The following is a 12051-nucleotide window of genomic DNA, read 5'->3' on the forward strand; positions in this document are numbered from 1 at the left end:
ATAGGATTTTAGAGAAGGAAAGGAACTTGGAAATCATCTACCCTATACCCTCACCTTATATAAAAAAAAACTTCACTCCCTCTACTAAGTGTTTTTGCTTTTGTTTTGCTGTTCTATTTTCATATCACTCCTCTTCTTTTTAGCCACCACCCTGGTTTAGACCCATCTCCTCTCCCCTAAACTACTATAATAGCTTCATTACTGGTCTCTTTGTCTCTAGTATTTTCTTTCTTCAACATATCCTCCACACTAGTGATGTTAAACTCAAATAGAAACAGGGACACTAAACCATACATAAGGATCTCTTCCTTAGAAAACCACATATTAACATTATCTATGTTCTACTGTATTTTTAATTATTTTGTTAAATATTTCCCAATTATATTTTTTAAGCAAAGAAATCCTTTTATCCAGTTCAACAGCCAAACAGAAATCAAAGAAAGGATGCATAGGAGAACACATACCAGATAATACAGAGTGAAGGATCTCTCCCATTTGAGAGAGAGGTAACCCAGTTCAATCGAGAGAGAGAGAGAGTCCTAGATCTGACCCAAGGGAAAGTTTCTTAAAGTCTCTATTGTAGCAAGATGGAAATAAGGACATAGTGGAGACGGCCAGCTCCTCTTTTGTTGGCTTCTTCCCAGCGTCTTAGTCTTCTTTCAGCAACTAAGGTGGGGTTTTCATCTGGTTCTGGCCTCACTGGAGAGTGTTACCTACTGCAGTGCTGCCCTTAAGCTTCATGTTTGATGCCTGTGCTCCACACAGCTACCACATCGATATTCCTAAAGCAGAGGTCTAACCATGTAATTCCCCTGCTCAAGAGGGGTCAGAGGTTCCCTATAAACAAACTCTTATGCTTTTGTATCAAGAGACTGGTATGAGCATCACTTATAGAATCTCTCCCTATTCTCCCGTGTACTCCCAAGGTACTTCCATTACATGTCAACATTCATCTGGAGGTGCTCTGCCTAGCCTCTTCCACCACAGGGAACAGCATTAAAGACATTCTGCACATGTGCCAATTCCCCATTCCACTCCATATTTGAAGTCCTTCACTATCTAATTCATCCCTCTAGATTGATTTCATATTATTATCCCTCACAAACTCTACATTGCAGCCAGGCTGGCCACCTTGCTCTTCCCTAGAGATAACAGCCCATTTGCTACCTCTGCACAGGCTGCCCCCCCATATTCTATCTCCTCACATTGGCCTTTGCAATCTCTATGTCCCTTCTGTTCCAGCACTACCTCCTACAAGAGGCCTTTCCTGACTCCCCAAGTTGTTAGTGCTTCCTACCACTAAAAAAATAACTGTATATATACTTCTCTATGTACATGTTGTTTCTCCCTAGGATCAGGAAAATTCCTTGAGGATAGAGGCCATTTCATTTTATCTTTGTATCTTCATCATATGACATATAGTTTAGAGAGATAGATAGATAGACAGACAGATGGATAGATAGACAGACAGATGGATAGATATATCTTTTCAGACGAACTGTAGTCTAGCCCTGGTGTTCCCATCCTAAATTTATTAAATTAAATTTTAAAAAGCATAAGACTTTACATTTGTCACTATTAAATTTCATCTTAACAGATATAGCCTAATGCTTTATGCAGTTAATATTTGGGGGGTAGGTGTGGGCATGAGGCAAGATCCTGACTGGCACCAAATGTATGTATTTATACCTCCTAGCTTTGTGCCTAGCAAGTTAAATTCTAGTCATTAATAACTATTCTTTGAATTCAACCATTCAGCTAGCTCCCAACCCATCTAAATTGACTATCATTTTTCCCACATTTCTCCATTTCGTCCACATGAGAAAATTTTGTCAAATATTTTGCTAAAATTTAAGGTACAGGATTCCTCCGGAGGGTTTACTAGCCAAGAAATCCTGTAATATGAGGAGATGAGGTCAGTTTGGTGTGACCAGTTCTCCATGAAGGAATGTAGACTTTGTGATCATTGCTTCATTTTCTAGATTTTCATTCACCATACATTTAATGATAAATTCTGTAATTTTGTGAGGAATAGAAGTCAAGACCACAGCCTGCTCTCTCTCTGTCTGTCTCTGTCTCTCTCTGTCACTGCCTCTCTGTCTTTCTCTGTCTCTGCCTCTCTCATTTGGACATTTATACTTCCCTTATTGTGCAGCACCTTTCCTGTTATTTATAGGAAACTGTGGCTGTGATTTCCTTGATAGAGTGAACTCCTTAGTGATGAAGTTTCCTCTGTCAATTCAGGTCAGCACCTTCTCTGCAACTCACAGTCTTAAGAGCTGCTCAGAACACTGGAAGGTTATGACTTGCCCACGGTTACACAGCCAGTACATGTCAGAGTCAATGCTTGAACCCAGATCTTCTTGATTTTGAGGCTAACTGTCTCTCCACTATGCCATGCTGCCTTCCATATGTTGCTTTTTTATATACTTTCAAATATTGCTGGTAGTATCTCAGCCGTCAGCTACTGAGGACCCAAGCCTTGTGACTTGAACTAATCAGAAGCAGCTACACTCTCTTGTACTATTTCTCTACTTCTCTGGGGTTTCAGCTGCTTCTCAGACATTTTTCCAAATTGCCCTTTCCAATCCACAGATCATTCTCCTTAGAAAGGAAAATAGCAGCAAAATGAATAGTTGAGTAGCTCTGATTTCTTTTGTTCATCCTTCATCATAATCTCATTTATGTCATCAGTAACCCTATCCCTCCTTTGAGCATCCTCTTTTCCTCAATTGAGATAACAATAATCTTTTTCCTCCCCTAGCTTTCCTTGCCAGGCTTTGTTCTTTTGGAGCCTTAGCAGTCCTGACACTACTCTTAAAAGATTATGCCTTAATTTTGCATACATCCTCCATTACCTGCCTTTGCTTCCATCTTCTAAACAAATAATTTTAAAATCTAATTGGGCCAATGAGTTCACTAAGTATACTTGTGTCTCTTTTGACAGCTCCTTTTTCTTATCATGAAAATTGCTTCTTTTCAGAATTTCATTCTTGAGAGTTTGCCAACTAGTCTTTCTATAAATCAGAGGTGCTTAACTTAGGGTCTATAAAATTGTATTTCAAAAATATTTTGATAACTATGTTTCAATATGATTGGTTTCCTTTATAATCGGATGTATTTTACTTTATGGGTTTAAAAACATTATTTTGAGAAGGGGTCCATCCGCAAGGTCCACCAGACCACCAAAGGGGTCCATGACACAAAAAATTCTAAAACCTTTGAAATCTGCTCTCCTCAAACCTAGAGGATTTGTCTATCTATGCTCAACTTTCCTCTCTTCTATCACAGATTCTAAGGTGGAGTGGTAACTTCTTGCCTGAGTTTCCCATGATTTCCACCCTGGAATAGAAGTTCTCCAGAATTGGTTCCTTCACTTTTTTCAATACTCAGTTATCATTAAAGTGAGTCAAGAAAATTTTAGCTTGCTCTGCTCTAGGGAGAGAGTATATATGCAAAAGTCCACTTACTTAGTTTCCTAACATTCTATGTGTAACTAGTGATGTGTTTCTCTGATTCTTCAACCATTTCCTCTTTCTGTCCAGGGGGTCTTTAGCATATAGTATATTTGCATGACAACATTTCTTTTGTTGATCTTCACAAAAATATATTTTTAAAAATCATCAAAATACATCACCCTTGCCCACTCCACTCTCTAGTTCCTGAAATTCTTTATAAGTAAATCTTACAGTATATGGTTCCAGAGCCATATCCCAGTCATAGGTCCCCTCACATCAATCTCAATTATACATACAAGGATAATTTTCCCAGCTTGCATTAGGAACTCTGCTCCATCTTATAAGTTACATATATTTTGTACATTATTATTTGGACATCTCAGGGCAAGGGTATTTTCATTGACTTCTTTCTTGGATTTCATTTCTTGTGAATTTCTGGCCCTCTATACTACAAATCTTTGACTTTGCAGTTCTTTAATTCTTGCTCTAAGTTGTCTGTCTTTGTTGATGCATAGCTATTTGAGGTAAAGATTTATACTGCATATTTTAACCAGGAGTTATGGTTTGCTTCTTAAGAAAAAGCCTTAATGTCTGGATTGTGTGCTTAGACTACTAAAACTCTCTCATTTATTCACACCCGGGAAAGCAATCTCTCCGCAATATGATTTTGTAACCCAGATACTAAGGCCAGGTCGTGGATCTCCCCAGCAACATAAACCCAGAGAAGGACTCAAACCCAGAACTTAGCCATACAGGAAGCACAGCTTAGATCCAAAAACCTCTTTGAAATGGAGCAATTTCCTTCAGTCTTGTAGAGTCAACTCCTCCCCTAAGGGTTCCACCATGTACTTAGGACTCTCTTCTTCCTTCCCCTTGTCTCTCATCACTCAGGTTTGTGTTGATTACTCAGTGGATGAGATGCTTCACTCAGAACAATGGTAACTTGTTGGAGTGAAAGGAGGGTGGAGAGAAAAAGACTAAAGCTTCTACCCTGTGTCCATCATACCAAAGGCAGAAGGACAAATAGCTCTGGGAGGAAAATAGCCTGTGTTTCTGAGCCTGGGAACCAGACTACTACCCTAGACTCTGAGGAAGAGTTTCATTTTGGCTACTTCCTTCAGCAGACCAGCCCTTTCTGTTCCTCCTGGACAGAATAACAGAAGCAAAGAGTTTAGCTTCTCATATAATCAATGTAGATGCTAAAGCATGCAATAAAGTTTATACTTCAAAAAAAAAAGTTCAGCAGAGGCTGACCTCCAGACATCATCATTTAGTGACAACTAAAGGCATAGTGCCAAGGAACATCCTGATTTCAGATAAGAAAAGAGCAAAAATACGATAAAAAGAGAGTAACAAGGAACTTACATCATGCCTAAAAGTAATACAGATAAGGCGTCAATATCATTACTTAATATTTATGTACTGAATGACACAGTATCTAAATACTTAAAGGAAAAGGTAATCAAATTGTAAGGGAAAATATATCAATTCAGGTATTTTTGAGGGGGTAAGGCAAGGCAATTGGGGTCACTTAGATTTGCCTAAGGTCACACAGCCAGTAAGTGTGTCAAGTGACTGAGGCTGGATTTGAACTCAGGTTCTCCCGACTCCAAGGCTGGTACTCTACTCACTATGCCACCTCACTGCCCTAAAAACTGGTAAATGAGGGAAATTGATATTGATAAATTTGTCTATGCTCAACTGATAAATTGACTGATAAATTGATAAATAAGGGAAACTTCCATGCCTTTTTATCATAAAAAAAATGGTCTCCATATCTAAACCATGGAGAGACAGAGCAGAAAAAGAAAACTATAGACCAAATCCCTAATAACATTGATTCAAAAATTAAACAATATGAAACATATTTTAAATGATTATATTAAATAATATGCGCATTAAAATATTAAAGCACAATGCCCAGCACATTAAAAAAAAGAAAACCTGAATTTTAAAGTGATGGCAAAGGTCACAGATATCCTCCAAGTTGGTTGGCTCCTTCTCTAGTGACATCTTTGGGGATCATTTTGTCATTCCTCACTAATTCTACCTCCACTCTTCATTCAATCCTGGAACCAGAGTGTACTCTCTCTCTCTTTCTCTCTCTCTCTCTCTCTCTCTCTCTCTCTCTCTCTCTCTCTCTCTCCCTCTCTCTCACTTTCTCTCTCTCTTTCTGTGCTCTCTTCGTCTCTGCAAAATTCTGTCTGGGCCCCAGATCGACTTCTCCCAGATCCACACTCAGTTTCAATTTTCAGCTACTCTCTTTAAAGAATTCCTTGGACTCTTCCCTGCAGAGATCCCTTGACCTAACTTGACTTCTGCTCTGGGTATACAGACTCATGCTCAACCTATGAATCCTCACTGATCTCAAAGACATATTTTCATCAGGTTCTTCTAGAATGGTGTAGTGAAGGAACAAGGGGATCTGAGGGTGACCTTGGGTAAGTCATTGAGCCTTTCTGTGGCTTGCTTTTTTAATCTTTAAAAGTGGGAGGAGGGGGAGCTAAAATAGATGTTTATCTAACCCCAGTAAAATATTATGATTTCTGCTGTATTCTTGACCCATAGCTTTTCTAAAAGTCCAATGTTTCCCTGAAACTTTGTGCCCTTGTATCACCAACCTCTCTTGCATATCATTATTTGTTAAAAATTCTCAAAAGAGAGCATGCTGTAGTAGATAAGAGAGCCAGGAAGACCTGTGTTCAAGTGGTGCCTTTGACATATACACACACTGATTGGGTTATCACAGAAAAATCACTTAACTTTTCAGTGCTCTAGGGCAAGACTAAGTTGCAGCGTAGTTATTGACTTGTATTGATAGAGTTTTCTCACTTGGGAGTTCCTTATTCAATTAAATTCAGTAAAGACTTATTAATCACCTACTATGTGCCAGGCACTGTGCTAAGCTCTGGGGATACAATAAGAGGCAAAGGACAATCCCTGCCTTTAAGGAGCTTACAGCAGGGGGTGGGGGTGGTGGGAGGGACAGCATGCAAACAAATATATACAAAGTAAGCTACATGCAGGATGAATAGGAAATAACTAATAGAGGGAAAGAATTAAGAGGGGCTGGAGAAGGCTTCCTATAGGAGGCAGGATTTTAGTTAGAACTTAAAGGAAGCCACAGAGGTCGATAGTTGAAGTGGAGGAAGAAGAGTATTCCAGGCATGGGGAACAGCCAGAGATAATGCCTGGAGTCCAGAAATGGAGTATCTTGTTCATGAAACAGCCAGGAGTCCAGTGTTACTGGATGGAAGAGTATGTGTTAGCAAAGTGTAAGAAGACTGGATCAGAGCACAGATCTGATTAAAAATTATCTTTACATACATACATGTTAGATATATATCCACATCTACAGATATAAATGAAGGTAGAAAAGTAGATGTAGAGAACAAAGAGGTGGAGATACAGATTGTATAGACATAGGTATAGAGATAAAAATAGATACATAAGTCCTTATTCACTCCACTTATGTATTCTCATATTGTTCTATTCCATTCATTCGTACATCCTTTCAAAAATATTTACTGATCACATATTATTAATGACAAATCACTGTGCTAAGTAGTGAGAATTCATTCAGAGATGAGATAATATGACAAAGTTGCAACCTACTCTGAAAACACCATATTTTCATTAACTCACATCTACTCCAACCCTTATGAAGGGTCATTTCCTCTTTAAGAATCCCACATACATCAAAGTAGAAAGAGATAGAATGTCATGCAGGGACCACTTTATGGGGCTGCTAGAAATTAGAGATAGATTATATTGAGGAGGACCAAATGTTCATCCTTCCTTCTCAAAGAGAACCAATGTCATCATGAGAGTGATGTCTTGACTTGAGAGTGGATTTGATTTAAGTGAGGCAGAGCTGCACTGGTATCAGCCTCACTCTTTCCCCCAGAATCATCTGAGTCTAGTGGCAAGACATAGGTCAAGACAACTGTCGATGGCCCAGGAAATACCCATATGTGTTAGGTCTCAGCAGGCAATGCTCAGAAGGCTAGAGACCTTCAGATAGCTTAATTACCTAGTGAACTTGTTGTTTCTCTTCCCTTGCCATTCTTGTAACGAGATTTGCCTTGCCCTGAATTTCGGGGTACTAGGGAACTGAAAGATATGCCTGAATTTTGTAAATGTTTAACCAGTCACAATCCCATCTAGGTATAGTTTCAGATAGAGGGGCATACTTAGATTAATTGTTCTTTTATTGTATTCTTCTGATTATTGAAATAAAAACTTTTTCCTCCAATTAGAAAAAAAATAAGGTTGTGAAGGGCTTTAAAGGCTAAATGGAGTTTATATTTGGCTGTAGGGTTAACAGGAAGTCACTGTAATTAGAGCAGGTGAATGACAGGGTCAGATCTATATTTAAGGAAAAGCAAGAAACAACCAGGAAGGCATGAAGATAGTAACATGTTTAGAGATTCAGGGAAAGATGCTCAAATAATCAATGAACTTACAAAGTAAAAAAACAACATGTACAATGTATACCAAAAGTTTTAGTTAACTTTCAGGTATTAAAGCCCCACTCATGACAGCTGGATATCTTTCCAGTAAGCCCCACCAGGGGAGACTGATTAGGATCCTAGTTGCCTTTTCCTAAACCCACCGAATGTCCACCAGCTACCTGGACTCACCACATAAGCTCTTAAAACTTAAAGCTGTAGCAAGACCTTTGGGACACCTCATACTATACATTACTACAGGACTCTAAAGACAAAAGGCACAAAGGCATCCTCTTTTCCTTTTTATCCCCACCCTCCCATGAGACCCAAAGCTTCTCTGGTGCTCCCCATCCATCCTTCATATACTCTGTCCTTTCCACACTTACTCAATGTGTTCTTTTCTTCCAGAACCCTCAATGGTCTTGGCTCCCCACCGCTGCTCCTTCTCAGAGATGTCATTCTGTAAAAGAAAACATTTGGCAATAAGCGTTCAGAAAGAAGGAGGGGACCACCAGGACCTCAGGAACATATCAGTGGGATCTGTATACTTCCCCTTATGGTCCCTGGCTGCTGGGGGGATTCTTTGGAGACCTCTCATCTGCTCTAACCCCACCCATCTCCAGTTTAAAGTCTAATCAATGACTATCAATAGAGGAAGACTCTCATCTCCCACATTTATAGGACCATAGATACTGCACCCAAAGAGACCTTAGAGGCCATATAGTCCAACTCCTTCATTTCATAGATGAGGATAAAGAGACCAAGAGAAGTTCCATAACTTGATGTCTTCTTTCCCTCTTCCATTTCCTTTCCTCTCCTCCAGCCCCAGCCCATCCTTAGATCCCCAAGAGGACCCGATCTCTTTCTTTTTTTCTCAAGATATTCGACTACTCTTTCTCTGTGCCCTTACTCTTTTCTCTCAATGATGGATGAGGAGTTTTCATGCCTCACTCATGCCAGTTGATATCTTGTAATCAGCCCCACCATGGGAGATTTGTTAGGACCCCCAGTAGCCTTTTCCTGAGGCCAAAGAACCCCGCACTAACTATTTGGGCCCATAGTACTTCCATACTCACTACAAAGTCAGGATCTGTGTCCCAGTCGTCACCTTGTGTCTCCACAGAAACAGACACATCATGCCCCACCACTGACTTCCACATCTAGGGATGATGCAGACAGAACACACATTACCTCTTGTGATTACAGAGATCAGATGTATCTGATACCAGTAATATATAGGAATCCTCCCACCACAACCACCAATCTTCTCCTGACCATTATCCACTAACTAGTCAAGTCAAAACACATTTATTAAACACCAACTACATTCCAGGCACAGTGCTAAGCACTTCTAGGGAGCCTTAAACCTCAATAGAACCTTGGTTAAAGCCTTCTCCATGTGGTCCATTGGAAATGATACACAGAGTTCCTGTAACCTCTTATGCCTTATAGGAAGGCAATAGCCAATAACACATCAACAAACCTCCCTTCCCTTTCTACTAACCAATAGCTCCTCAAAGAATTCTTAAATGAAACTCTTTAGGGTATTTCCCCTGGCATGCCAGTTGGGACCTTACGTAGTACCCCAATGACCATCCTCAGGTCCTCAAACAGGTTCTTGGGCCCTTGCACTCCAAATAACTTTTAATAATGCCCTCTACCACCCTGCAATAAACAAATAAAAACCAAAATTAAATGTTGTATAATTACAATGACCAAGATTGGTTTTGGAGAGGAGTTGAGATAGTGCATTTCCTCCCATCCCCTTTCTTTGCAAAGGTGGAAGATGGATATGTAATATATATACTGACAGACATGGTTGTTTTATTTCCTCTTTTTAAAAAAAATTGTGTGGGGTTGAGGGGAGGAATATAAATATAAATGAAGGTGTAAAAATGAGAGATATTAATAGAAATAATCTATATATTTTTAAAAAGGTGTTCTCACACAAACTTCCTCTTGAGAAACCACTCCCCTTCCTTCTCCATCTTCTTTACACAGTGGCCTGGGAGACCACCCTTCACAATGTTTTGAAGGAGAGATGATGGCAAAACTTCCCCAGATCTCTTCAGGGGTCACTAAAAAGGTAAGCGTTGGGAGATCGATACTCTTGAATGGTTATTGGAACAGTTTAAGTCATCCAAACCATCCTGGGGCCACATGCACCAGTCAGTCCACTAAACATTCCCTCCATCCCAACATTCCCTCCTAGAAGTTTCAATGGCCAATACAAGACCTGTGTTCCTACCCTCAAATATTCCATCATGCCAGATCTCCTAGGACTCCCTCATAACACGGGAGGCTCAGTACAAGAACCCGGAAAGAGGAAGTCTCTGAAATTTTAGTGTCTGTTTAAACTGGTCTGTGAGGGATCTCCTCTGCCCACTCCTTCCCATGCTTTTCCATCCATCCTGTTCCACAAACTCCATCCCACTGTATCTCTTTGAAGGGAGATGACCAGCAGAGGAAGCCTTGATGTGGTGGCTAGGCATAGGTAAGGCAAAAGCCAACATCCTGAGATTCAGAGCTAGCAACTGGATTCTAACTAAAAGGCCTAGTGTCCATTTCTCAATCAGCTCATAGGATCTTGGAAACCAGTTAACCTTGCTTTATTGTTTATTTATCATCCCAGAATTTGCTACTCTGCTCTATTGTACAACCATTTGTACTTCCTGGCATGTTACAATGCTTCGTGTGTGTGCGTTCTGTCTCTCGGGTTCGACTATAAGCTCCTCAAGGCAGAGACTTTCTGACTTCTTTTGTATTCTTCTTCCTAGTATGGTGCGTAAAGTTCATCAGATATCTAACAAATGTGCTTTTTTTCCCCTTTAAACAACCATAACAACAGAGGGAAACCTACAGAGTCCCCTTCTCTGCTTGAGTTTTGTCCTAAATCACTCCTGAACACTTCTCAAGAGCTCCATCCCTTCCATTTCTGTTCCCCTCCTCAGGTCTCTCTCACCCCAATCTCTTGTCATTCAAGGCCCGAATCTTTCATTCAGATCCTCCCACCCCAGGGGCCCTGGAGACTGACAGGACCTAGGAGGTTCTTCTCCTTTCATCCTTGTCACTCTGTTTTCCAACTCCCACCACGGCTCAAATCTCCTACCTCCAGTGATGTGTCTTTCCTCAGGGAATCACTGTTTGATTCTTCCTGCAGGTTCTGCTCCCTCTCTAGCTGCTGCTACTGCTGCCGCTCCAGAGTAAGAAAGTGCTTACTACTTAAGTTCCTGTTTCAGGTTGTTTTCATTTCCTGCTGCCCTAGTCCATAGGGCAACTTCCTGAAGTCTGAGTCAGCTTAGGGGATTCCAGTTCAGTTAAATCAAAAGCAATTTATTGAGCTTTTTCTGTGTGTCCAGCATTAACGTACTTGATATAGAAATCAGATCCTGGCCGTCAAATAACTGACCATCTTCTTAGAGGCATAAGGCTATTACCAAGTGTAGTATCTGGGGATGCCTGGGGAAGGGCTGAAAACTGTTCCCTCTGAAGTTACTTTACAAGGTGTGAAATTTGGCATTAAGCAGTAGTCCAAGGATTCAGCAGTGTCTGGTGTTATGCCAGCATTTCTGCCATGGTAGCAGATGCTTTGCATTCTCAGGCTACTGTCTTGTACCTCTTAGTGTGGAGTGTGTCTGTAGGGTAGCAATACAGGATGTGTCTGCAGTGTTGCTGCTGTTCCTTTTTTTGACTATTGGAGTGGTCAATCAATCATATAAGCATATTAAGTATAACAATCAATTAAAACTATCATTAGCTGGCTTGATGCTGATCAACAGCTCAACCAGGCACTGATTTTGCCATGCCCCATAACTATTTCTGGGGCTTGGATGAGATTAACATATGGGCTGGCTGTTTATCAAAGCAACAACTCAGCAACAGGAAAATCCAGAGTGGGATGCCAACAGAAATTGGTCAGTAATGATTTTTTTTTTGAAAGAGTAGCTCACAAAAAAATAGAAACTTGTTTATTGGCTGGATGCAATAGACTAGTGATTAATGAAGAATGATATTTGTAGTAAAATGACTCCCCAAATCTGTACTAGGCCCTATATTCTCTAACATTTTTAGCCTTTAGTTGGATAAAGGCATAGATGGCATGTTGATCAAATCTGTAGATGACAGGAAACTGGGAGGAGTAG

General features: G+C 40.3%; 1 protein-coding gene across 2 annotated transcripts in view; it reads right to left on the bottom strand.

Moving 5' to 3' along the window:
- The window catches only part of HCLS1 (hematopoietic cell-specific Lyn substrate 1), a 52286-nt gene extending 41182 nt beyond the window's left edge, over positions 1–11104 (bottom strand). The window contains exons 1-3 of one of the 2 annotated variants that reach the window (XM_036746799.1): positions 11019–11104; positions 8986–9069; positions 8296–8369 (exon numbers count right to left, since the gene is read on the bottom strand). In XM_036746799.1, coding sequence (XP_036602694.1) covers positions 8296–8369; positions 8986–9069 — 158 coding nt within the window. In that variant the 5' untranslated portion in view covers positions 11019–11104. Of the gene's footprint in view, positions 1–8295; positions 8370–8985; positions 9070–9856; positions 9931–11018 lie in introns of those variants that run through there. The other variant, XM_036746800.1, reaches the window with a different exon arrangement.
- Positions 11105–12051: the final 947 nt, after the last annotated feature.

This window comes from Trichosurus vulpecula, chromosome 2 (genome assembly GCF_011100635.1).
Source record: "Trichosurus vulpecula isolate mTriVul1 chromosome 2, mTriVul1.pri, whole genome shotgun sequence".
Lineage (NCBI taxonomy): Eukaryota > Metazoa > Chordata > Mammalia > Diprotodontia > Phalangeridae > Trichosurus > Trichosurus vulpecula.